This window comes from Erinaceus europaeus, chromosome 13 (genome assembly GCF_950295315.1).
Source record: "Erinaceus europaeus chromosome 13, mEriEur2.1, whole genome shotgun sequence".
Lineage (NCBI taxonomy): Eukaryota > Metazoa > Chordata > Mammalia > Eulipotyphla > Erinaceidae > Erinaceus > Erinaceus europaeus.
In genome coordinates this window covers 99,340,317-99,368,292 of record NC_080174.1, presented here as the reverse complement: position 1 = coordinate 99,368,292, position 27,976 = coordinate 99,340,317, and the positions used below count along the sequence as shown (strand labels likewise).

Sequence of the window (27,976 nt, the reverse complement as noted above, 5' to 3'; positions counted from 1 at the left end):
TCAGAAAAGAAAACACAAGTAGAACCTGAAATGGAATTGGCATATCGCACCAAAGTAAAAGACTCTGGGGTGGGTGGGTGGGTGGGGAGAACACAGGTCCAAGAAGGATGACAGAGGGGCATAGTGGGGGTTGTACTGTTATATGGGAAACTGGGGAATGTTATGCATGTACAAACTATTGTATTTACTGTTGAATGTAAAACATTAATTCCCCAATAAAGAAATTAAAAAAAAAGAACTGACATATTTATAATATTTTCTTCCTGTATAAAAATAAAGAATACATCTTCATCTATTTTAAATTTCAGATTCTTGAGAGTCTAGTGCTTTAGCCACTGTGCCACCTCCTGGACCAAATTTCAGATTCTTTTTTTTATATTAATATCTTTTTTTTTTTTTTTTTTTTTTACCAGGGCACTGCTCAGCTCTGGCTTATGACAGTGTGGGGGATTGAACCTGGGACTTGAGAGCCTCAGGCATGAATGTCTCTTTGCATGACCATTATGCTATCTCCCTACCCCAAATTTCAGATTCTTAGAGTTCCACTGAGCTCTGCATTGCAACCTTTCCCAAGTACTTATGCAAAGAGCTCTAACCTAACAAAAATCAGTGTTTACGGTTGAATGATGAGCTTCTGTTTCACCCTGGGTTGTTTCCTTTGCTTTCTTAGTCTGCAGGATACTAGGAACTGAGTTTTGTCCATAATAGTAGCACATTCTCTTGGCTCTTTTTTTTTTTTAATTATCTTTTTTTCCCTACTCATCTTAGTCATACCTCCCCAATAGACTTTTATTAGTTTTGATTTCTCCTAGTGTGACTCCTATTTTAGTGTAGAGTTTCATTATTTGATTGCTTCAGTGTAAGTCCCGTCATATCCTTTTGTTAGATGGATTTAAAATTCTAAATAAAGGGAGGTGGGCGGTAGCGCAGCGGGTTAAGCGCACATGGTGCAAAGCAAGGACCGGCAGAAGGATCATGGTTCAAGCCCCCGGCTCCCCATCTGCAGGGGAGTCGCTTCATAGGCGGTGAAGCAGGTCTGCAGGTGTCTATATTTCTCTCCCCCTCTCTGTCTTCCCCTCCTCTCTCCATTTCTCTCTGTCCTATCCAACAACAACAACAACAATAATAATAATAACCACAACAATAAAATAACAAGGACAACAAAAGGGAATAAATAAATATCTTTTTAAAATTCTAAATAAAATGAGAAATGCTCAGCTAGATGAAGAATATGAGGATTTTAGTGGAGACTCTCCTTTTTTTTTTTCTTGCCAGAGCATTGTTCAGCTCTGGTTTATGGTGGTGCCGGGGACTGAACCTGGGACTTTGGACCCTCAGGCACGACAGTCTCTTTGCATAACCATTATGTAATTTTGATGCCTAATGCCTATGTTTATTTTATTTTTTAAATTTTTATATTTATTTACTTTCCCTTTTGTTGGCCTTTTTAAAATTTTTGTTGTTGTTGTAGTTATTACTGCTGTTGTTGATGTCATCGTTGTTGGATAGGACAGAGAGTAATGGAGAGAGGAGGGAGAGAGAAAGACACCTGCAGACCTGCTTCACCGCTTCGACTCCCTTGCAGGTAGGGAGCCGGGTGCTTGAACTGGGTAACTTACCCTGGTCCTTGCGCTTCGCTGCGCCACTGCCGACTCCCTATGTTTATTTCATTTTGTTATTTTATTTCAACTGACACTAGGATTATTGCTGGGACTCAATTCCCACAATATGAATCCACTGTTCCTGGCAGTGCTTCTGTTCATAAGTAAGTCCCCCACCCCAAATCAATACTATGTTGAATGTAGGGTATAGATACCCCATTTTACTTTCAATTTCTGTTAGGAAATAAAGCCAGCATCTCACAGCTTTATGCCATTATAATCACACATGACTACCGTTGAATATTACTTTTACCAAGTACTGAACCCAGCTGCTCATCAACAGTTGAGGGCTTCTTGTTTTGATCTGACTCTAAATCTGATTTTTAAAATATAAGGAAGAGAGAAAGCTAGTGTTTTCCGACCTTCAAGGGCATTTCCCAGAGGCGCTCTGCTCACTAGCTCCGGGCCGTACGGAACTGTTCCCTGTCCCCGAGGAGCCAGCACAATGCCCACCAGGTCACACTCCCCCATGACGCACCCGCCTTTATGCCAAGGTGGCTGTGGGATGCGCTGTGATCTCTGCATGGAACAGGCGAGAAAGCGTGTTGCAGGCCGATTCATCCCAACCCTGACTGCAGCCCGGCCGGTGCCCCGCACAGGGACCACGGTGCCCAGGCGGCGCAGCCCCGCACAGGGACCACGATGCCCAGGCCGCGCAGCCCTGCACAGGGACCACGATGGACCTGGCCGAGCAGCCCCGCACAGGGACCACGATGCACCTGGCCGTGCAGCCCCGCACAGGGACCAGGATGCACCTGGCGGCGCAGCCCCGCACAGGGACCAGGATGCACCTGGCGGCGCAGCCCCGCACAGGGACCACGATGCCCAGGCCGCGCAGCCCCGCACAGGGACCACGATGCACCTGGCCGCGCAGCCCCGCAAAGGGACCACGATGCCCAGGCCGCGCAGCCCCGCACAGGGACCACGATGCACCTGGCCGCGCAGCCCCGCACAGGGACCACGATGCCCAGGCCGCGCAGCCCCGCACAGGGACCACGATGCCCAGGCCGCGCAGCCCCGCACAGGGACCACGATGCCCAGGCCGCGCAGCCCCGCACAGGGACCACGATGCCCAGGCCGCGCAGCCCCGCACAGGGACCACGATGCACCTGGCGGCGCAGCCCCGCACAGGGACCAGGATGCACCTGGCGGCGCAGCCCCGCACAGGGACCACGATGCACCTGGCGGCGCAGCCCCGCACAGGGACCACGATGCCCAGGCCGCGCAGCCCCGCACAGGGACCACGATGCACCTGGCCGCGCAGCCCCGCACAGGGACCACGATGCCCAGTCCGCGCAGTCCCGCACAGGGACCAGGATGCCCCTGGCCGCGCAGCCCCGCTAGGGACCACGATGCACCTGGCGGCGCAGCCCCGCACAGGGACCACGATGCACTGGCGGCGCAGCCCCGCACAGGGACCACGATGCCCCTGGCCGCGCAGCCCCGCACAGGGACCACGATGCACCTGGCGGCGCAGCCCCGCACAGGGACCACGATGCACCTGGCCCCACAGCCCCGGCCCTGGAGCCCCGCACAGGGACCACGATGCACCTGGCGGCGCAGCCCCGCACAGGGACCACGATGCCCAGGCGGCGCAGCCCCGCACAGGGACCACGATGCACTGGCGGCGCAGCCCCGCACAGGGACCACGATGCACTGGCGGCGCAGCCCCGCACAGGGACCACGATGCACCTGGCCGCGCAGCCCCGCACAGGGACCATGATGCACCTGGCCCCACAGCCCCGGCCCTGGAGCCCCGCACAGGGACCACGATGCACCTGGCTGCGCAGCCCCGGCCCGGGTAGCCCGCACTGAGCGTGCACGGGGACAGCGATGGTTGCCCCAACGCGGTGCTGCCTCCCCCGGGCTGTCCTGCAAGCGGACAAAGGCCGCAAGCCCGGCCCCCCCCATGCGCAGAGCCCCCGCGGCTCGCGGCTCCCCGCAGCCCCCAGCCCGCACCGACCCGCGCCGCCGCTGCACAGCCAGGTGGCGCTCTGGTCCACGCTCCCTCTCCGCGGCTCCTCTCTGATTGGCCGGCTGTCGCGGCCCTGCTCTCCGATTGGTTGGCTGTCGCAGCCCTGCTCTCTGATTGGCCGCCTCCCGCGTCCGTCGCAGACGTCGGGGCGGGCCGAGGTGACGTGAGGCGGCCGGGCTCGGGGCGGTGTCCGGCGCTGCGGGCGGAGCTTCGCGCGGAGCGACGCGGGGCAGAGAGGCGGCGGCGTCCCGGAGGCGCCCGCGGATCCCCAGCCGCTCCCGCTCCCGCTGCCGCTGCCTCCCTGGATGCGGGGCCCGGCCCGTGCGTGATGGGGCTGCGGTGCGGCGCCCTGCGGTTCGCGGCCACTCGAGCTGAGGCGCGTCGGTGTCCCGACCCCCGCGTCCCCGGGCGTCGCCGCTGCTGACCGGCCTTCGGAGCGCAGCCTGAGGTGCGGGTGCGGCTTCTGCGGGGCGCGGCCCGATGGGAGCGGGGATGGAGGCGGCGGGGTGCGGCCTGTGGGGTGCGGGCCCTGGGGTGCGGGGCGCGGCCTGCGGGGCCTGGGGCGCGGCCTGCGGGGTGCAGGGCCCCGGGGTGCGGCCTGCGGCTTGCGGGGTGTGGGGTGCGGCCTGCGGGGTGCGGCCTGCGGGGTGTGGGGTGCGGCCTGCGGGGCCCGGGGTGCGGGGTGCGGGGTGCGGGGTGCAGGGCCCTGGGGTGCGGCCTGCGGGGTGCGGCCGCAGCAGCTGCGGCGGGCGGGGCGGGTGCGGGCGCGGCTCCCTGGCGCGGCCCCCGATGGTCGCTGCGCCCGGCGGGAGGTGCCCCGCAGGGTCGGGTCCGGGTGTCCCGCACCGGCTCCCCACTTCCCGTTCCCTGGCGCCCGGAGGCCGCAGCCGCTGCATTTGGGAGGGGGAGGGGCGGCGGGGATGACGGCTGGTGGTCGCGGCCGGCGGGGCCTTCGGCGGCCATGTTGGGAGGATGACCTGACAGATCCTCCCGCGGGCGCCGGCAGCTCCGAGCGACCGGCAGCTCTGAGGCGACCGGCAACTCTGAGGCGACCGGCAGCTCTGAGGCGACCGGCAGCTCCGAGCGACCGGCAGCTCTGAGGCGACCGGCAGCTCCGAGGCGACCGGCAGCTCCGAGTGACCGGCAGCTCCGAGTGACCGGCAGCTGCGAGCGACCGGCAGCTCTGAGGCGACCGGCAGCTCCGAGTGACCGGCAGCTCCGAGTGACCGGCAGCTCTGAGGCGACCGGCAGCTCCGAGCGACCGGCTGCTCCGAGTGACCGGCAGCTCCGGGGTGTCGGCAGCGCTGGTGACTGGCCGCGGCCGCTGTGGTGGCTCTGCACGGAGGCTGTCGGGCCCACGGCCGCGGGGCGGGGTAGCGCGGGGGTTAGGGCTGGGGGCGCGCACCGCCGGGAGCCGACCCCTCACACCCTCGCTGCCGGCAGAGATGTCTCAGACGTCTCTCTGGGGACATGGCGGCTGCCGCCTGGAGGCCACAGTGCGAGGTGTGAGTCCAGCCGCCGCACCGCGCAGCGCGGACCCGAGTGGGCGCAGCCGTGCCCGCGTCCCCAGCGCTGCGCGGGGCTTTGCGTCGGTCGGTCGGTCGGTCGGCGTCCGGCCAGTGTCCGGGCCTCAGGCGCGACGCGCAGGGCTCGGCTGCCTTGGGCGCGCGTGGAGCTTGGCCGGCCGAGAAGATCCGAGTCCCCCGGGCCTGGGTGGGATTCGCGGGGTCAGCGGGGCCGATGGGAAGCAGCTAGCCGAGCGAGGCCGAGGAGTGTGGGGAGTGGGGAGCCCAGCGCAGTGGTCGGCTCCGTCGTCCGCCCAAGGGCTCTTCCCACTTGAGAAAGATGCGAGCACAGCTTCGCTTTTGTTCTCTCAGCAGAGACCAGACCCGAAGGAAGGACGAGGCTTTGTGGCCCTTCCCTCTGTCTTGGCTCAAAGTAAAGGACAGTGGGTGGCCGCCTTCTTGTCGGTCAGCTGCTTCGCCGAGGTCTCCAAGCTGAGGCACCGATTCCACACGCTGAGTTGAGAAGCGCAGCAGGCCTGCTCTTCCAGAGTGTGCGTGAATGGCGTCGCGGGGGCGGCTCTCAGGAAACCAGAGAAACAGACACGACTGTGATAGTAGGACAGCCTGCGTGTCAGTCCCTCAGGCTTCCGTCTGAGCTGGACGCTGTGATTAATGGCTCCGTGATTCCTTGATGCTGGTTGAGAGAGAGTGTGTGTAGCGGTGTGATTCCTAACCACCTTTACCACTTGTATAAAGACATTATGAAATAAACCCGGCTCTAGCTGCTTTCTCATTAAATCGGTGTAGCATGCTGCTGCTGCCTGTTCCATAGTGGCTTTTGTCATTTTCACAGTTGGAGCCTTTCTCCCTTTGTATTACCTTATGATGTTTTTATTTCATGTTCAGTTGGTCCTCTTAGGTTTGTTTTGTGACTGCTAGTGTGTGTGTGTGTATTTGCATGATTACAAATATTCATATGAATTTAAAAATATTTATATTGAATATCAGATTATTTACATCAGATACGTCTTTCATCTCTACTACAATTTTTTTTTTTTTTTTTGTCTCCAGGATCATTGCTGGGGCTCGATGCCTGCACCACAAATCCACTGCTTCTGGAGGCCATTTTTTCCCTTTTGTTGCCCTTGTTGTTTTTTGTTGTTGTTATTGCTGCTGTTGTTGTTGGATAGGACAGAGAGAAATGGAGAGGAGGGGAATACAGAGGGGGAGAGAAAGACAGATGCTTGCAGACCTGCTTCACCACTTGTGAAGTTGGCGACCCCCCTGCAGGTGAGGAGCCGGGGGCTCGAACTTAACTCTGATGTGGAGAAACCTCACATATGCTGGGGACTAACTCCATAGTTCAAGTGTGATCTTGCATTTCCTCTGTGTCTTTGATTTCTGTCAGAGCAGTTCTACTTCCCTTCCGTCCCATCATCCACATTGACATAATTTCTAAAACCTTGACCACTTTGCTCAAGCCTCCCCAATATCCCGTGCTTGGTGTGAAACCTTGCCTGCCACCTCAGGGGATTAAAAAAATAAGGAGCTCAGCTTCCCCTCCACCTTCTTACAAACTTCTTTCTTTTTTTTTTTTTAAATTTTTTTTTATTTATTTTATTTTATTTATTTATTCCCTTTTGTTGCCCTTGTTGTTTTATTGTTGTAGTTATTATTGTTGTTATCGTCGTTGTTGGATAGGACAGAGAGAAATGGAGAGAGGAGGGGAAGACAGAGAGGAGGAGAGAAAGATAGACACCTGCAGACCTGCTTCACCACCTGTGAAGCGACTCCCCTGCAGGTGGGGAGCCGGGGTTCGAACCGGGATCCTTATGCCGGTCCTTGTGCTTTGCGCCACCTGCGCTTAACCCGCTGCGCTACAGCCCGACTCCCACAAACTTCTTTCTTAACCTCTGTTCTCCAGTCTTGGAGGAAAGGTCACACTCTGACTGCAGCTGATCCTTTGACTGGTGGTCTGCGTACCGTTGCCTTCTACTCCTTACAGTCTTTTTTTGTGTCATCATTTGACTTTTTCAGCATTTCTTAATCTTTATTTATTTATTAATTATTGAATAGAGATGGGGAGAAATAGAGGAAAGAGACAGAGAGACACCTGCAGCACTGCTTCACTACTTGTGAAGCTTTCCCTCTTCCAGTGGGAACGAGGGGCTTGAACCTGCATCCTTGTGCATTGTAATGTGAGTGATCAGCCAGGTGTACTACCGCCCGGCTCCTGGCATCACTTTTCCTGTCCTCATTCACTGATCACTTTCCCACAGTTCCTTAAGTATGGCCAGCACAGTCCTTTAGGGCTCTAGCTCTGCTGCTTGTGCTTGGAAGGTCCTTCCCCTGCAATCTGCTTGAAGCCATTGCTTAAGCCTCAGTAGGCTGACCCCAGCCCCAGTCATGCAGCTCCTGAGCACTTTTCCTCTTGTCTCCATCTCATGACTCTGCTGTCTTTTCCTTCTAATTTATTAGTTTAATGCCTCCCTCTCCTTTCTAGAGTGTAATTTCTCCACAGCAAGGGTGTTTATCTGTTTAGTTCATTGATCAGTCACATACTCTTGGAATTACCTGCTATATTATAGGCACCAGCAAATAGTTGTTGGGTGAAATATAGAAACATGCAGGTCTTTCTTAGTAAGAAAAAGAGGACTGGGTTTGGGAGAGAAATCCCTCCTTTACTTCTGTCCCTCCTGGCTCTATCTCCCACTTGCCCCTCACAGTCACTGTTAGCAGTTAGTAAGGATACTTGCATTTCCACCTCTCTGTTTCCTAGTCATTTCTCTACCCACCACGGAATGATTGCAGTGTTCTCCCCACTGTGCCAATGTTGTTTTTGCTCTGTTTCTAACGTATGCTGGCTGAAACCAGGGAGCACACCTCATGCCTTTACAGTATCCAAAACACGCTCATTCTATTGTCTTCTTGACCTACTTCATTCTGGTGGTCTTGATTTCAGTCTTCAGGATCTCTTGCTTTGTTGGTCTTTCTGTACATCATATTCACTGAACATAGATTTTTGTATGACTTCTGAAGTCTTATTTACATTTAGGAACTAGAATATTGACAATAGAACATTTCCAGTGTTAAGATAACTAACTAGACTGATACAGGAAAGTTTTATTTATAATTTTACTGTTACTGCTTCTCAAAAGGGTTTGATAGAACCTTTTAACAGATGCCATAGATACAGTAAGGTATTAAAAGATAAATAGGAAGCAAAAATCTATGTGAAACAAGAGGAAAGAGGGGCCAGGTGGTGGTGCACCTGGTTAAGTGCACATACTACAGGGTACAAGGACCGGGGTTCAAGGCCCTGGTCCCCACCTGCAGGGGGAAAGCTTCATGAGTGGCGAAGCAGGGTTGCAGGTGTCTCTCCCCCTCTCTTTCTCCCCTCCTTTCTCAGTTTCTCTCTGTCCAATAATAAATAAATAAATAGATTAAAAAAAACAAGAGGAAAGAGTAAATATACAAATTATTCCAGTTTAAAATAATATGAGCATTATAATTCAATTTTGAAACTTTTGAAAGTCAAGGCAAAAAGGGAAAAGTAAATTATACCCTTTGTTTTGGTAAAAGAAAGTCCAATGGTTTGTTAAGAGAAACTTTATTCTGCTAAGAATTTTTTTCTTTTTTTTTGCCTCCACGGTTATTCCCAGGGCTTGGTGCCTGCACCACAAATCCACTGCTCCTGGAGACCATTTTTTCCCCTTTTGTTGTCCTTGTTGTTTTATCATTGTTGTGGTTATTATTATTATTGTTGTTGTTGCTGTCGTTGGATAGGACAGAGAGAAATCTAGAGAGGAAGGGAAGACAGAAAGAGGGAGAGAAAGATAGACACCTACAGACCTGCTTCACTGCCTGTGAAGTGACTCCCCTGCAGGTAGGGAGCCAGGGGCTTGATCTGGGATCTTTACATGGGTCCTTGCACTTCACACCATGTGTGCTTAACCCCACTGCCCTACCACCTGACCTCCAAGAATTAAAAAAAAAAATTTTTTTATTATCTTTATTTATTTGATGGAGACAGACAGAAATTGAGAGGGAAGGGGGAGATAGGGAGGGAGAGAGACAGAGAAACACCTGGAGCCCTGCTTCACCACTTGCAAAGCTTTCCCCTTGCAGGAGGGGGTTGGGGGCTTGAACCTGAGTCTTTGCTCACTATAACATGTGTGCTCAACCAGGTGCACCATCCCCTGGCCCCACTGCTAAGAATTTCCTAGAGGAAAATGTTGTATTGATATCCTGATCTAAAGATGCATGTACTGTTTCCAGCAGGTCTTTGAAGAGAAGACATATTAAGGAATGTCGGGCTAGCTTCACAGGCAGGAGAGAGAGACGACCAGGGACTCATGACTGAGCTGAGTGGTACGCAGTTCAGTCTTTATTCATGTGGAACACAGCGCAATCTAAGCTATCTCTAATCATAATCTTGTCCATATATATCCTGAGGCGGAAGAGTCAGGTCCGAAGAGGATGTAAGTAGGATAGGGGGTGGGGAGAAGGAAAAAGTGTGTAAAACAGTGAGGATTAAACCAATGCCGGGGAGGCAGGGCGGTGCTTAGTTAACAGTGGTTATATAAATAGAATACAGTGTTAAGCAGGGGGGATTAAACCAATGAAACAGAAGGGGTCTTAGAAGCAGAATTTAGAAGCATACCAACAAAGGAACACATTTATTCATTTAGTTAAAGGTTTGTTTACATTTATAGAGAGAGAGCTGGAGAAAGACCAACACTTATTATTTTTTAAAAATTTTTTAAATTGTTTTTAACCAGAGCATTGGCTCAGCGCTGGCTGGCTTGTGGTACAGAATTGAACATGGGGCCTTGGAGCCTCGGGTATGGGAGTCTCTTTGCATAACCATTATGCTATCTCGTCCTTCCCCAGAGCACTTCTCAGTTGTGCATATGGGTGGTAGTGCCAGGGGTGGATCCTGGGGCCTATGGAGACTCAGACATGGAAGTCAGGCTATTTCTGTTATAATTGAATGAGAAATCAGAGCACTCCTCAATCATATATGGGGATGGGATCAAACCTGGGGTCTCCTGCATGCAAAGCTGCATCCTGCCTGTTGAGTCACCTCTCTGGTGGATACTTTGCTTTTTAAAAATTTTTTAAAGTAGTACACCTTTCCAAACTGAGCGTAAAATAATTGAGTCTTGGGTGGAGGGTAGATAGCATAATTGTTCTGCAAAGAGACTCTCATGCCTGAGGCTCCAAAATCCCAACAGTCCCCTGCACTACCATAAGCCAGAGCTGAACCAGGACTCTGGTTTAAAAAAAAAAAAAAAAGGAATGTTATAATCAATGTGATTCAGCTCTGCATCTTTACATGAAAATAATCCTGTGCATCCTAGTGGAAAACGCATTATCTAACCCTGATGGGAGTTTGAAATAGTTGTAGTCTGATATATATATATTTTTTTTTTTTACCAGTTAGGGGCTGGGTGTGATGCACAAGGATCCCGGTAAGAGCCCCCCAGCTTCCCACATGCAGGGTGGTTGCTTCACAAGTGGTGAAGCAGGTCTGCAGGTGTCTACCGTTCTCTCCTCTCTCTCTGTCTTCCTCTTCTTTCTCAATTTCTCTCTGTCCTATCTAACAATACCATAACAGCAACAAAATGGAAAAAAATGGCCTCCAGGAGTAGTGGATTAGTAGTGTAGGCACTGAGCCCAGCAATAACCCTGGAGGCAAAAAAAAAAAAAAGAAAAAAAATGCCAGTTAAACTTTGAATACCAGTTATTATATGGCACAATTGACTTGTGCTTTTTTTTAACTTTAAAAAAATATTTATTTCCTTTTGTTGCCCCCCTTTTTTTATTGTTGTTGTTATTGATGTCGTCGTTGTTGTATAGGACAGAGAGAAATGGAGAGAGGAGAGGAGGGGAAGACGGGGAGAGAAAGATAGACACCTGCAAACCTGCTTCACCGCTTGTGAAGCGACTCCCCTGCAGGTGGGAGCCGGGGGCTCAAACTGGGATCCTTGCAGGTCCTTGCATTTCCACCATGTGAGCTTAACTGGCTGTGCTACCACCCCGACTCCCTGACCTGCATTCTTGATCAGATGCTTAGTTACCTCTCATTTTGTAGAATGAAAAGTCCTTGACTCATACCACATGTGAGTTAATCTCTAATTGAAACTTGTCATGTTAATACCATTGCTGAGCTGAGGCCATTTAATTCTGGACCATTCCAGGAGTAGGTGTTGTCTTTCACTCTGACAGTAGAAGAGTTTGAGTGGGATGTTGGGGGTTGAGTGGCAGAGTTCCCAGTGGATTTGCTACAATAAAATCATGGAATGTAGTTTTAGATGTTATAACTAACTGACTTAGATTTAGTTTGAACTATCCAAACTTTGAAAGGAAAGTGAAAAAGATCATCTTTATTTACAGCTGCTTAAGCCATAGGAAAAGTTGGTCCTCAATGCACTTTTTGGATGATGAGAGTAAAATCATGACACCAGTGAAAAGGAGGGACCTTGATGTCTTATATGCAGTGGCAGAAGGACGTTTCTAAAAATTGCATCATGTTATTTGAGATACTTGTCAAAACACTTGGGAAGTTGTAGCGATCTAGCTTGGCTCTGTTGGAGACTGACAATCTGATCTACTAGGAGATATGGTGCTGTCTGATTCTTGGCACTGGCCCAGAATGCAGGAAGAAGCTTTTCCTACATGTGATCCTTCTGGCACATGCTGATTTTTATTCACAGTCAAAGGCTAAGGACAAGCAGGAGATTTATACTTAGATGAAAATTAATTTTGTGTGTTTTTGGTCATTAAATGTAACATGGCAGAATGAAGTAAGTAGAAAAATGAGGAATCAAACAACATTTTAAAAAAACAAAGAAAAACAAGGTATAAAAAAATGTAGCCCAGAGAGGGCCAATGCTTCTTTTTTTCTTTTCTTTTTTTCCTCCAGGGTTATTGCTGGGCTCAGTGTCTACACCATGAATCCACCGCTCCTGGAGGCCATTCCCCCCACCCCCTTTTTGTTGCCCTTGTAGCCTCGTTGTGGTTATTATTATTGCCATTGTTGATGTTGTTTGTTGTTGGATAGGACAGAGAGAAATAGAGGAGGGGAAGACAGAGAGGGGGAGAGAAAGACAGACACCTGCAGACCTGCTTCACCGCCTGTGAAGCAACTCCCCTGCAGGTGGGAAGCTGGGGGCTCGAACTGGGATCCTTATGCCAGTCCCTGCGCCCAGCACCACATGCGCTTTACCCACTGCGCCACCGCCCGGCCCCCGGGGCTAATGCTTCTTGATGACATTTGATCTGGTCCTCAAAAGATAAGGCCTTGTAGTCTGTTGAGAAGGAAAATTGGAAAGTGAACTTGTATTGGTTTAGTAAAAAAAAAGTGTATGCTGAAAAATGCTTAAAATTACACAGTAAAAGCCTACTGGATAAGTGACTTGGTTGTGGTGGCCCTGGAGTTTTCAGAATATCTTCTGAAACCATGGAAATCAGTTGAATTTTTTTAGAAAGAGGGAATGTTGTGAACCAATTTCTGTTTTAGAAGTAAAGCCATGTCTTCTATAGAAAGGGGATAATGCAAAATCAGACTAACCAGGAAACTAGTGTTATTTTGTTTTTGGTTTTTTCACTTTGCTAAAGGTCAGTCTGAGTCTTCTACTTCTGAACATTCAGAATATCTTTTTTTTTTTTTTTTTTGCCTCCAGGGTTATTGCTGGGGCTCAGCACTAGGAATCTCCTGGAGGCTATTTTTCCCCTTTTTGTTGCTCTTATTGTTTTATCATTGTTGTGGTTATTGTTGTTATTGCTGTTGTTGTTATTGGATAGGACAGAGAGAAATCAGAGAAGGGGAAGATGGGGAGAGAAAGACACTTGCAGACCTCCTTCACCACCTGTGATGTGACCCCCCCTGCAGTTGGGGAGCTGGGGGCTTGAACTGGGATCCTTGAGCTGGATCTTGTGCTTTGTGCCATGTGGGCTTAGCCTGCTGTGCCCCCTCAGAATATCTTCGAGGGCAAAGTGAGAATTGCAGAAGGTTGACGTTTAGCTGTTACACACACACACACACACACACACACACACACACACACACACACACACACACCACTTCCTGATTCAAATGTTTTATTATCCCTTTAATGTTAGAGAATGCTTCCGGAATTTTTGCTCCATTCTGTTTTCCTTATGCTTCTAATTGTGTCACAAGAAAGGAAGACTAGTCAGAGGAACAGTCTAGATCTGAGGCAGTAAGTGACCAGAGTACATGTGATTGCTTTTTCTACCTGCCTGTTTTTCTTTAAAAACTGGGGGGGATGTATTTTTATTTTAATTAAAGAATTGTTTTCTTATAACAATAAAATATTCTCATTGGAATTTAAATTTGATTTCAGATTTATTTGGCAATTTAAAAAAACCAGAAAAATTTAAAGATGTGATTCTTTGATAGCTGTTACAAAAAGTTACTGGTCTTCTCTTAAAAATTTTTTTTGTATTATCTTTTTTTATATATTGGGTAGAGACAGCCAGAAATTGAGAAGGGAGGAGGTGATAGAGAGGGTGAGAGACAGAGAGACACCTGCAACACATCTTTACCACTTGCAAAGCTTTCCCCCTGCAGGTAGGGAATGGGTCAAACCTGGGTCCTTGTGCATTATAACGTGCGCTCGACCAGGTGTGCCACCACCCAGGGCCCCCAAATTTACTGTTTATGGTAGTATGGCAGTATAATTTTCTGTAGTTTGTTTAAGTATAGTTTCCTATTATTATGTAAAAATTTAACTCACTTGTGAAGATGAGTCTAGGTTTTAGCAGGGGACAATAAAGTCAGAAAAAAGGTTCAAGTTGTTTTGGTTAAATCTAAAATCTGTATATCACTTCCAAAATGAGTATGTTAGCTTTGTTATTTAGGAAAGAATTTGAAATTAATTTTATTATTTTTTGTAGTGGTCAAGTGACCTATTTCAGTTTTTCATTAATGCCATTCAAACATTAGTCTGTTGAAACACAGTAGCTAGGAATTCAGTCACAATACTTTTATGATTATATCAGGACCCTGTGTTGTAGGGTATTCTGAACATAACAGAGATTCTGTTGCCATTAAGGAACTTAAAAATTTGTAACAGGAGATCCAGGAGGTGGTACAGTGGATAAAGCTGTGAATTCTCAAGCATGGGATCCTGAGTTCAATCCCCTGCATCATCTGTGCCAGAGTAATACTAATACTGTCTCCCTTATTTATTTATTGCCTTTAGGATGTGGTGCCTACACTACAAACCCACTGCTTCCGGCAGCCATTTTTTTCTATTTTAAATTTTATTTATTAATTTTTTTAGATAGGTTAGAAAGAAATTGAGAAAGGGTGGTGAGGTAGGTAGATACATACATACATACATACATACATACATACAGATATCTGCAGACCTGCTTGAAGCAGACCCTCTGCAAGAATGGAGCAGGGGATCAAACCTGTGCTTGGTAATATGTGAGCTTAGCCAGATGCACCCCCACCCATCCCGTATTCCTTTTCCTTAATAAATAATTAAATAAAAGTTAAAGCATCTCAGGGTTTGTGGTGCAGTGGGTAGGGCATTGGACTCTCAAGCATGAGATCTTGAGTTTGATTTCCCAGCACCACATGTACCAGAATGATGTTCTGGCTCTCCCATTTCTCTCTCATCAGCAAGTAATTTTCTGGCTTTTCTCCCTCATAAATATTTAATGTGTGTGCTCAACCATGTGTACCACCACCCAACTCCCTCTTCATAAATATTTAAATACATATTTTAAATATTTATTTAATTGGGTAGGGAGAGAAGAGAAAGCAAGAGGATAGGGTGGTGATAGGGAGAGAGACAGAGAGACACTTGCAGCCTTGCTTCACTTGTGAAACTTTCCCTCTGTAGGTGGAGGCTGGTGGCTTGAACCTGGGCTCTTGTGTATTGTAGCATGTTCACTCTAACAGGTGCACCACCACCTAGCCCCAATAAATAATTATTATTTTTTTTAAATCGGAGTTGGGCAGTAGCGCAGCCGGTTAAGCGCAGGTGGCTCAAAATGAAAGGGCCGGTGTAATGATCCTGGTTCGAGCCCCCAGCTCCCCACTTGCAGGGGAGTTGCTTCACAGGTGGTGAAGCAGGTCAGCAGGTGTCTGTCTTTCTCTCCCCCTCTGTCTTCCCCTTCTCTCTCCATTTCTCTCCAACAATGATGACATCAATAACAACAACTACTACAACAACAAAAACCAAGGGCAACAAAAGGGAAAATAAATAAATAAATACCTAAATAAATCTTAAAAAATCTGCAGCAGAGATAAGAAAAATTAAGGACCTTCGTTTGCTCTGAGTAAGGTAATGAACTGAGAAGTGTAAATGGAGATGCAGTTACATTTGGCTAGGGAAGTAAGGAGAATCTACGAAGGTTTGAAATAGCATTTAAAGAAACCTTGTGTTGTTTTTTTTAAAATATTTATTTACTTATTTATTCCCTTTTGTTGCCCTTGTTGTTTTATTGTTGTAGTTATTATTATTAGTATTTGATGTCATCATTGTTGGACCAACTCCCAAGCGTTGTGTTTTGAGAAGAATAGGAGAAGATGAAGGGGACAGTGGATATTAGGAGCATTGGAACAAAGGGATGGAGTCAGAAAAACATGAGTTGCTTTCAGCAACCCCTTTGGTGGGTGGTTATTAAGGAATGTGGGTGGAAGGCAGTGTTTTGGAGACTTGTGAAAAGAGGGCACAAGTTACTGACAGAGATCATGAGCAGAGTGGCCATGTGGACCTGCCAGGCCCAAGCCTTGCATTGAAGGAAGTTTGGTGGTTTCCTTTCCCGCTTTCTGCCTTTATCTGCAAAATAAAGAAAGAAAGGAGAGGAAAGAAGCTAGGTGTTTTGTGCTGCAAATCACATTAAATGGCAGTGTGGGGAGTGGACAATAGAGTAGAGACAATAGACCTCTCTGCATTGTGTAGTGTGTGAATGGAGTAGCTGAAAAGGGCAGGACTGTCTAGTGTGGCTATTTAGGAGGAAGGAAGAAAGCCTTTAGGGGGGTTAACAGTATTGGGTGAGCATTGTTGAAGACCTAAAAGAAGGGGTGAAAAATGGAAAGGAATTCTACTGAGAGAAGCCATGCATTTTGATGGTTGATGAGATGGATAGAGGAACACGAAGCTTTGTGAGCATGATGAGGGCATTGAAGGGCATAGGTAAGGGGCAAAAGAGTGGTTATTCAGGATGGAGAGATGTTTTGACTTTGGACTGACTTGCCAAAACTGTTGACAGGCTAGTTGGACAGAGGAGACAAATGGCCTATTGAACAATATGAGTGGGGCTGGGCAGATATCTAAGACTACTAGAGCAGAGCATCAGCTTGTTTGCCTGGGGCCACAGCACCTTCTGCTCAAGCTGGGCACTGCTCTGTCTTCTAGCAATTCTTTCTTAGATAGTAAATAAATATAAAGAGAGAAGTGTATGTGTGGGGGACATGAGGTGTGCTAGAGCTCTTTAGTGTTGGGGTCTTCGTTGATCTCACAGCAGCCTATGACACGGTCTGGCACCGCGGTCTCCTAGTCAAGATCTCAAAATGCCTGCCTCCATGGGTGGCCAACACTATATCGTTTCTTCTCCAAAACAGAAGATTCCGGGTGCATCTGGGTGACAAGTCTAGCAGATGGAGACTTGTCTCAAGTGGCCTCCCCCAGGGCTCTGTTCTGGCTCCTACGCTATTTAATATTTACATCAGTGACCTCCCAGAAACTTCTTCAAGGAAGTTCATCTACGCCGATGACATCTGCTGTGCAGCTCAGGCATCCAAGTTCGACATCCTCGAGGAAACACTCACGAAAGACATGTCTCTGATATCTGATGACTGTAAAAAATGGCGACTAATCCCTAGCACTGCAAAAACGGTATCATCTGTTTTCCATCTACACCATGCCTCGCGTGAGCTTAATGTGCAGCTTGGCGATACGAGAATCCGGCATGAAGCCCAGCCAGTCTATCTTGGCGTCACTCTCGATCGCACCCTGTCATTTCATGAACATCTCATAAAAACTGCAGCAAAGGTGGGCGCGAGGAATCACATCATTGCAAGACTGGCCAGCTCCTCATGGGGCGTGAGCGCTTCCACACTTCCACATCATCTCTGGCATTATGCTATTCCACTGCAGAATACTGTGCCCCAGTATGGTTCCGTAGCCCCCATGTCCACTTGGTCGATTCCAAATTATATTCCTCCATGAGGATAATTTCTGGAACCATCCGTTCCACCCCGGTTCCATGGCTGCCAGTTCTTAGCAGCATCGCCCCGCCAGATATTCGTCGGGATGCGGCATCATCTAAGTTCATTTCGACCGGACCTGCCAATATACACGGATATCTTCGCCCACCCTGTCCAACGCTTGATGTCTCATTACCCAATCTGGTCTCCTATGCCTACACTGAACTTCTCTGTTCCAGACTCTTGGAAACAGAGTTGGCAATCAGCTGAGGTAAAGAACAAACACCTCATCACAGACCCCTGCAAGCATCAACCCGGCTTTGACCTGGCACGTTATGATTGGGCCCTCCTCAATCGCTATCGAACAGGCCATGGCCGGTGCGCTGCTATGTTCCATCACTGGGGAGCCAGACGACTCGAACTGCCCCTGCGGCTACAGACAGACTATGACCCACATAGTCAACGACTGCCAGTTCTCCAGATTTAAAGGAGGTCTCGAAACTTTACATCAGGCTCAACCTGATGCTGTTGACTGGCTACGGAAGAAGGGCAAACGCTAGAAGAAGAAGTGTTGGGGTCCTTGTTACAGTTGCACACTATTTTATGAATCAAACTCAACAAGGAGGTCTCAGCTTTTTTGTTTGTTGGTGATTTAGTCAATAGCATGAAATACTGGGTAGACGATAGAGAACAAAAGAAAAATAAGTGTAGTGTTCAAGAATTGTTCACTGTTATGCTAACTTAAAGCTTTTGACAGATTCTTGAATATGTAATATCCTCCCTGTATTCACATTTCCTTGATTATCTGAAAATGTCTTTTACTGGTTTTCTTGATTAAAAAATGATTTAAAAATTGCATTCGATTGATAACTGACAAAATTTCTTTTGTTTCTGCTGTCTGGCCTCAGGAAGGCCATTTTTAGGAACAGTAACAAGGAGCACAGAGATAAGAAAAAAACATCTGACAATCTTTGGGGTTTTTCTTGTTGTTTTATAGGAGACTTGAACATAACTTCAAGAGATTTGACGCTTTATTTCTGGATTGCATATATATAGCAAGACCATCAGAATGTCGGGAGCTTCAGTGAAGGTGGCTGTCCGTGTGAGGCCTTTCAATTCTCGAGAGACCAGCAAAGAGTCCAAATGTATCATTCAGATGCAAGGCAACTCGACCAGTGAGTACATGTTTTCTGTCAGTTAACTTTATTATTATTATTTTTTATATTTATTTTATTTATTTATTCCCTTTTGTTGCCCTTGTTGTTTTATTGTTGTAGTTATTATTGTTGTTGTCGTTGTTGGATAGGACAGAGAGAAATGGAGAGAGGAGGGGAAGACAGAGAGGGGGCAGAGAAAGACAGACACCTGCAGACCTGCTTCACCGCCTGTGAAGCGACTCCCCTGCAGGTGGGGAGCCGGGGTTCGAACCGCAATTCTTATGCTGGTCCTTGTGCTTTGCGCCACCTGCGCTTAACCCGTTGTGCTACAGCCCAACTCCCAGTTAACTTTATTTTAAAGTGAAGTGATGTGGAAGCATCCAAGTATATTAAACTTCTTTATTTATGTTGTTATCTCTCCTTCCTTCCTTCCTTTCCTCCTTTTATTTATTTATTTCTTTATTTATTTTCCCTTTTGTTGCCCTTGTTGTCTTTTTATTGTTGTTGTAGTTATTGTTGTTGTTATTGATGTCATCATTGTTTATCTTTCTCTCCCCCTTTTTGTCTTCCCCTCCTCTCTCCATTTCTTCTGTCCTATCCAACAACAATGACAGTAGTAACAACAGCAATAATAATAACAACAGCGACGATAAACATGGCACGAAGCGAAAGGACCAGTGTAAGGATCCCGGATCGAGCCCCTGGCTTCTCACCTGCAGGGGAATTATTTCACAAGCAGTGAAGCAGGTCTGCAGGTGTCTGTCTTTCTCTCCTCCTCTCTGTCTTCCGCTCCTCTCTGCATTTCTTCTGTCCTATCTAACAACAACATCAATAACAACTATTAAAACAACAACTATTAAAAATGTAGCATGGATTTTGAACCAGAAATTGTTGCAAAAACTAAGATGACTCTATTGTAGCTGCTTGGTTAGCTACATCACAAGGCGGTGGGCCTGGGCTGCTGCTCACAGGTATTAGAGCTGACTGCAGATGCAGTGCAGGGAACCTTCCTGCCACAAGGTCTTTGTGGAAAAATAGAAGAGGCGAAGTGTGCTTTAGGGAATGTGCCAGATGTGAAAACTGAGTAGTAGCAGTGTGATTGAAGCACTTTCTTGGCTCAGAGGGAATATTTTCCATGGCATAAAGCACATGCTTTTGTGTTGACATTTTGGAGGTTTGAGCACATACAAATGCTTTGTTTGATGATTTCCCAGTATGTTACATGTTTCTCCAGTGTTGTGTGCATTTTTTTATTGTCTAATTACTTTTAAAAGGTAGAGTAAAGTGAATGCTTTCACTGCTCACATTTACTGGTAGGTTACACGTAAATCTGGGGATTTTGAAACTGCCTAAATCCCCCTGTTGATAAACAGGAAGCAGGAGGTCTGGCTATCGCATACCTGGTTAAGCGCACGTGTCGCAATACACAAGGAGTGGTCTGAGAGGTGGCACAGTGGATAAAGCACTGGACTCTCAACCATGAGGTCCTGAGTTCAATCACAGCACATTTACCAGAGTGATGTCTCGTTCTTTTTCTCTCCTTTCCCTCTCATTAGTAAGGACTCTGGTTCAAGCCCCCTGGTCCTCACCTGCAAGGAAGGAGGAAAGCTTTTTGAGTGGTGAAACAGTGCTGCAGGTCTCTCTCTCTCTCTCTCTCTCTCTCTCTCGGTCAGGTCACTGCCTTCCTCTGGATTTCTGGCTGTCTCTATCAAATAAATAAAGATTATTAAAATTCTTTTTGGGAAATAAAAAAAGAAAAACTGGAGGCAGATACAGTTGGTTCTCACATACTCCCTGAGGTGATAAAGTTTCTTGTTTCGTCTTTAACTACAGGCCTGTGTTTCTAGCCCTTTGATGAGTCATGTCTTAATGTCTTGAACCTTGCTTAGCCTGGGGTCCTAGTGTCCTAGTTTTAGTGAGATAGAAAGAACACTTTCTCTCTTCTGTTAATTGTTGACATTGTACATAGTCAAAGAACTTCACTCACACATGAACATTTCTAAACCCACTGCTTCATATCAGAACTCACTACAAACAGCGAGCAAATGTTCACTAGTGTAAATTTGGAATGGAGCAAAGGCAGGGACAGAACAGAGGTTTGGATAAGAGGACTTCAAGAAAGAATTCCAGGAACTGGGTGGTGGCGCAGTGGGTTAAGTGCACATGGTGTGAAGCACGAGGACCAGGCATAAAGATCCCGGTTCGAGCCCCCGGCTCCTCACCTACAGGAGTTTGATTCACAGGCCATGAAGCAGGTCTGCAGGTGTCTATCTTTCTCTCCCCCTCTCTGTCTTCTCCTCCTCTCTCCATTTCTCTCTGTCCTATCCAACAACGATGAATGATAATCAATAACAACAACAGCGATAAACAACAAGGGCATCAAAAGGGAAAAAAAATGGCCTCCAGGAGCAGTGGATTTGTATTGCAGGCACTGAGCCCCAGCAATAGCCCTGGAGGCAAAAAAAAAAAAAAAAAAAAACCTTTATATCTGTGTCCTTTTTCTGGCATACATTAACATAATCACATGAAGTAAATGCAAATTATTTTATTAACATTCTGCAAAATAAAGTAGAGGGAATAAAAAGTTACCTTTCTCTTTACCTTCTTACCATAGCCTAGCGCTGTGCTTGGATTTTTCTTGTTCCAGCTTGGTTAAATGTTTAGAATATCATTATTATCATTAACCAGAACACTGGTCAGCTTTGGATTATGGCGATATTGGAACCTTTGGTGCCTTGAGTGTAAAAGCTTTTTATTTTTTTCTCCTTTCATTCAGTCCTTGGGGCTCAATGCCAGCACTATGAATCCTCCGCTCCAGGGGGCCGGTTTTTTTTTTTTCCCCTCTACTTTATTGGACAGAACAGAGAGAAGTTGGCGGGGTGGGACGATAGAGAGGGAGAGAAAGATAAACACTTAGAGATATGTTTCACAGTTTGTGAAGTGACCCCTCTACAGATGGGAAGCTGGGGCTTGGGTTGTGCATAGCGCCATGTATACTTAATGGGGTGTTCCACCGCCTGGCCCCCTGAAAGTCTTACATAACCATCATGCTACCGCCCCAGCCTACTGATGAGAAGCTTTATATCATTTTTCTCTTTAATTTTTTTATATTTATTTATTTTCCCTTTTGTTGCCCTTTTTAAAATTGTTGTAGTTATTATTGTTGTTATTGATATCGTTATTAGATAGAACAGAGAGAAATGGAGAGAAGAGGGAAAGACAGAGAGAGGGAGAGAAAGATAGACACCTGCAGACCTACTTCACCACTTGTGAAGCAATTCCCCTGCAGGTGGGGAGCCGGGGCTTGAAATGGGATCCTGACGCTGCTCCTTGTGCTTCGCGCCACATGTGCTTAACCCGCTGCACTACCACCAGACTCCCATAATTTTTTTATTCTAGTTTTTCTTGTTAGTCTTTAGTTTTTTAAAAAAGTATTTATTTATTTATTTATTATGGATAGAGACAGAAGTTAGAGAGGGTGGGGAGATAGGGATATATATCTAGAGAGAGTGAGACACCTGTAGCACTGCCTTGCCACTTGTGAAGCTTCCTTCCGCAGTTGGAGAAAGCCGCTTAGTGGGCTCTTTTTTATTTTTATTTTTTAACGAGTTATTTATTTCATATCATGTAGAGAGAGTTTCACAAGAGAAAGAGAATCCAGAGCACTGTTCAGGTGCTTGAGGTGCTGGAGATTGAACTGTGCTCCAGGCATGCAAGTCCTGTGCTCTGCCAGTTGAATCATCTCCCTAGGCTTATTTCTTTTTTAAGAGGCAGAGAGAATTGGAGACACCACAGTGCTGTTCCACGCTTCATGAAACTTGTCCTGGTGTTGTGTTTGATATTTCTGTGTGGTGCAATGTTCTCAAACCCAGGTCCTTGCCTGTGATAAAGTGTGTGTTCTACAGAGTGGGTCATCTCCTGGCCCTTCACTTGGATTTTGGTGAGAATTTCTTTTCTTGGGATCTGTCAAGGTGGGACCTCCCTGAAATTACTTGAAAATTTGTTCCATGAATTTTCTTTTTTTTTTTTTAATAAATTTTTTGTATTTATTTATTTTCCCTTTTGTTGCCCTTGTTTTTTATTGTTGTTGTAGTTGTTGTTGTTATTGATGTTGTCGTTGTTGGATAGGACATTGAGAAATGGAGAGGGGAGGGGAAGACAGAGAGGGGAGAGAAAGACAGACACCTGCAGACCTGCTTCACCGCCTGTGAAGCGACTCCCCTGCCTGTGAAGCGACTCCCCTGCCTGTGAAGCTCCCTGGGGAGCTGGGGGCTTGAACCGGGATCCTTATGCCAGGGGCCGGTCCTTGCGCTTGGCGCCACGTACACTTAGCCCACTGTGCTACCTTCCATGAACTTTCTAGAGAGATTAGTTCCTTTCAGTATGCTTTTTAGAGAGATCCAAGTTCCTCTCCTCTCCATCAAAGGGTTAACCATCAAAATGAGAGCCAAGGAGATCGCTCACTTGGATAGTGTGCTGCTTTGCCATGTTTGAGCTCAACCCCCACCTCACCAAAGGATGTTTTGGTATAGCAGTCTCTGCAGTCTCTCACTGCCTCCATAGCTAGAAAAATAGAAGAAATTGGAGTGAGGTCTCTTCAGGTGTTCCAGGATCAGCCAGAACACGAACAGTTAAATTCTTTTTTTTTTTTTAATATTTTTTATTTATTTATTTATTCCCTGTTGTTGCCCTTGTTGTTTTATTGTTGTAGTTATTATTGTTGTTGTCGTTGTGGGATAGGACAGAGAGAAATGGAGAGAGGAGGGGAAGACAGAGAGGAGGAGAGAAAGATAGACACCTGCAGACCTGCTTCACCGCCTGTGAAGCGACTCCCCTGCAGGTGGGGAGCCAGGGTTCGAACCGGGATCCTTATGCCGGTCCTTGTGCTTTGCGCCACCTGCGCTTAACCCGCTGCACTACAGCCCGACTCCCGAACAGTTAAATTCTACTCAGGTCCAAACTCCACAATGTAGCTAGCATCCACTGTTCCTGCTTTATGACTGGAGAGGTAGAATTCCAGCTCTTCCTCCTCCTCCTCCACACCAGATGTTGCAGCCTCAGAATGGAATGTCCAGTTGTTTTTTTAATATTTATTCCCTTTTGTTGGCCTTTTTGTTTTATTGTAGTTATTATTATTGTTGTTATTGATATCATAATTGTTGGATAGGACAGAGAAAAATGGAGAGTGGAGGGGAAGACAGAGAGGGTGAGAGAAAGATAGACACCTGCAGACTTGCTTCACCACCTGTGAAGGGACTCACCTACAGGTGGGGAGCCGGGGGCTCGAACCGGGATCCTTATGCCGGTCCTTGCGCTTCATGCCACGTGCCTTTAACCCGCTGAAAACATTTTTTTAAAAAGTGGTAATTTATGTAACTGTCTGCCAGTCATCTCTACCTATCTAGTAAATAATTCAAACTGGATATGTCCTAAATGGAATTCCTATATATCCTCTTAGTCCTGCTCCCTGCATTTCTCTTCTCCTCTGTTAATGATAGCTCCATCTTTACGGTTGCTCAGGGCAACAGTCATATAAATATGAAAAGTTGATTTTCTACTTATTCTCTCTTCACTCTATCTGAAAGCCCTATGATCTGGTGTGGAACTATACACTGTAATCTTATCATCTTGAGATATACTATTAATCACAAATAGAAAATGGAAAAAAAAAAGTCCTGTGGACTGTCTCAGAATATATCTATTAAATCACTAATAATAGCAGTTATTAAAAAAAAATATCTAGAATATGACCACCATATACTTCCTCAACTTCGAGTTTTTCTAACGAGTTTTGTTTCATCCATGTCTTTTTTTGCCTCCAGGGCACCATGCCGGCACTAGGAATCCACTGCTCCTGGTGGCCATTTTTTTCCATGTTATTGGATAGGACAGAGGGAATTTGAGAGAGGATGGAAGATAGGGAGAGAGAAAGACACCTGCAGACCTGCTTCACTGCTTGTCAAGCGACCCCCATGCAGGTGGGGTCCTGGAGCTCCTTGCACTTAGTACTATGTGTGCTTTACCCCGTGCAATACCGCCCAACCCCCGTCAACCATGTCTTCAAGCAAGCTGTTCTGAAAACAGTCCTTTTAGAGTGAAAGCTGCACTAGTTACTTGTTCTGAATTCTAAAGTGGTTTCCATTTCACTCCTAATTAAAGCAAAAATCTGAGCAATGATTCCTTACCTCTCATTGCCAGCTGCTTAATAGTGTATTAGGCACCTTTCCCCACCTTTCCTGTACCCCTGAGAATCCTTCATTATTTAGCCATTCTCTGCCATCAAGTTCTTAGGTTTCAGTTTCTTCACTTATTACATAGAAATGTTACTATTCCTTTTGCAAAAGCCCAGCATTGTAAAGATCAAATGGAATCAGGTAAACTACTTTGTATGTTACTAGGAGAGAAAGTAAGTAGAGATAGAGAGGGATACTCCATAATGGCCAAAGGATCAATCCAACAGGAAGACATAGCCATTATAAATATGTATGCTCCAAACTGAAGTGCATTCAAATACGTAAAACGAGTATTCACTGAGCTTAAGGGAGATACTGACAGTAACACAGTAATAGTAGATCTGAACTCACCACTTACGGCAAGATTTAGACCCGAGTTTATTACATTAAAAATGTTTCAGTTACCTAAGTAAGTTTTCACATTCAGATTCCAAAGCAGTAAAGTGGAGTTTGGCTAGACTCTTGTAGGAAAATCACTTCTCTTTTATTTTGCGTCTTACTATTCTGGGCTTTTGAGGTTGCTTTAATTCAAACCCAAACTGTATTTCATGTGGCCTTCATCTGGCATTTGCTGAGCTCTTCAAAGGGGAAGACAGCCATGCTCATTGAGAACACAAATGCCTCCTCTGTGCTCAAGGGATGACCCTGAGTGCATGCTGGGAAGTCTGTGCCAATGCCATGGTGCTGATTCCAGTGAGTGGAAGTGGAAGCTTGCTAAGTCCAGGGTATAGCTCCAACATGAAAAGGAGCCCTGCTTCTGGGCATATAATCAGCAAAGTGGCTCTTTATAGATAAAAAATTTTAAAGTAGGTTTCAAAATGCTTATTTTATGAAGAACACTTCTAGTGGGCTAAATACTGTTCTTAGTTATAACATGTAGGAATATTTTGTACAAATAGGTGATAGGGATAAGAAGTAGGATATCAAGTTTGGGGGAGCAACTAGGAAACTGGGGTGTTTTGTTATTCAGCAAGCGTAGACTACAAGCTACCAAACTCCAGAACGTTTTTAGCCTTGTTATAGATTGAGTAAGTAAAGCAATGCATGAATGTTATGAAAGCATTGAGGAAGAACATCAAATTACTGAGGAACAGGACCAGTAAAGGTAGAGAATTTCTGGGGAAATATGTATGTGGCAGAAGAGAAAAGTGTCTGGCTAGAATTAGCAGAAACCTCATAATGAGATGGGTTAGCTACATGTACTGTTTCCTTGTGACATAGCTCCAGTCTAATACCAAAGAGTTCTTTTAGTTACTGTGAATAAATTTGAGGCAAAATCGGTGAAGGGAAACAAAAGCAGCCTTTCCTTTACAGTTGCCTTTTAGTGGGAAAGAACCCAAGGCGTGATCAGTGATTACCAGCAGCGACTGGGCTGCAGCAGCAGTAAGCACACTGTGCCAGGCACAGGGAGGCTCTCACAGACTGGAATGCCTTCCATCCTCACAGCAGTCCTGTGGCAGAAAGCATTCCCCCATTTTACAAGTGGGGGGACGTAGATAATGGAAATGTCTTCTCTAGATCCATTTAATCACTCTACAGTTAGGTTAAAGTTCCTTTTGGCATCTTTAAAAAATTTTTTTAAAAAATATTTATTTATGGGAGTCGGGCTGTAGTGCAGCGGGTTAAGCGCAGGTGGCGCAAAGCACAAGGACTGGCATAAGGATCCCGGTTCGAACCCCGGCTCCCCACCTGCAGGGGAGTCGCTTCACAGGCGGTGAAGCAGGTCTGCAGGTGTCTATCTATCTCTCCTCCTCTCTGTCTTCCCCTCCTCTCTCCATTTCTCTCTGTCCTATCCAACAACGACGACAACAACAATAATAACTACAACAATAAAACAACAAGGGCAACAAAAGGGAATAAATAAATAAAATAAAATATTAAAAAAAAAAAATATTTATTTATTTATTTTACTTTTTTGTTGTGCTTGTTTTAACATTGTTGTGGTTATGATGTTGTTGTTGGATAGGACAGAGAGAAATGGAGAGAAGAGGGGAAACAGAGAGGGGGAGAGAAAGACAGACACCTGCAGACCTGCTTCACCGCCTGTGAAGCGACTCCCCTGCAGGTGGGGAGCTGGGGGCTCGAACCGGGATCCTTATGCCGGTCCCTGCGCTTTGCACCATGTGCGCTTAACCTACTGCGCCACCGCCCGACCCCCCTTGTCACGATTTTTAAAAGGATATTTGCTTTATTATTATTTTTGCCTCCAGGGTTATCACTGGGGCTCAGTACCTATACTATGAATCCACTGCTCCTGGTGGCCATTTTTTCCTTTTTTTTAATATTTATTTTTATTTATTTATTCCCTTTTGTTGTTTTATTGTTGTAGTTATTATTGTTGTCATTGTTGTTGGATAGGACAGAGAGAAATGGAGAGGGGAGGGGGAAGACAGAGAGAGGGAGAGAAAGACAGACACCTGCAGACCTGTTTCACCGCTTGTGAAGCGACTCCCCTGCAGGTGGGGAGCCGGGGGCTTGAACCGGGATCCTTATGCGGGTCCATGTGCTTTGCGCCACCTGCGCTTAACCTGCTGCGCTACAGCCCGACTCCCCATTTTTTTCTTTTTGTTGTTGGCTAGGACAGAGAGTGTTGGTCTGCTTCTAAATTCTGCTTCTGAGACCCCTTTTGTTGCATTGCTTGAGGCTATTTACGTAATCATCATGGTTTATTTACGTTTTCATTGGTTTAATCCCCATCGGTTCGTGCACTATTTTCCTTCTCCACAACCCCTATCCTACGTACTGACACTTCCGCCTCAGGAGACATAAAAGACAGAGCTTTCGAATGAAGAAAGATTAGATTAGATTAGATTGTTGAATTGCATCCCTGCTCATCAATAAAGATTGAACTGCATTCCCAGCTCAGCCATGAGTCCCTGGTTGTCTCTCTACTGCCCGCGAAGCTAGTCTGGCAAATGGCGCCCTGAACAGGGGACTGGCAAGAGAGAAATGGAGAGAGGAGGAGAAGATAGAGAGGGAGAAAGATAAGACACCTGCAGACCTGCTTCACCACTTGTGAAGTGACCCCCTCTGCAGGTGGGGAGCTGGGGCCTCGAACCAGGATCCTTGCACCGGTCCCTGCACTTTATTATATGTGCTTTTAACCTGGTGCATTACCACCTGTCCCCCTGCTTGCTTATTATTAAGAAATAGATGTAAGAAGAAGCAGAGCGTCACTGTGGCATGTGTACTGCTGGGCATTGAACTCAGAACTCCAAGCCTGAAATGTGAACATATATCTACAGCACC

General features: G+C 46.6%; 1 protein-coding gene across 3 annotated transcripts in view; it reads left to right on the top strand.

Moving 5' to 3' along the window:
• Nucleotides 1–3,928: 3,928 nt before the first annotated feature.
• KIF1B (kinesin family member 1B) overlaps nucleotides 3,929–27,976 on the top strand; it is a 171,406-nt gene continuing 147,358 nt past the window's right edge. For 2 of the 3 annotated variants that reach the window (XM_060170918.1, XM_060170917.1), the window contains exons 1-2: nucleotides 3,929–4,084; nucleotides 18,335–18,512. In XM_060170918.1, coding sequence (XP_060026901.1) covers nucleotides 18,407–18,512 — 106 coding nt within the window. In that variant the 5' untranslated portion in view covers nucleotides 3,929–4,084; nucleotides 18,335–18,406. Of the gene's footprint in view, nucleotides 4,085–18,334; nucleotides 18,513–27,976 lie in introns of those variants that run through there. The other variant, XM_060170919.1, reaches the window with a different exon arrangement.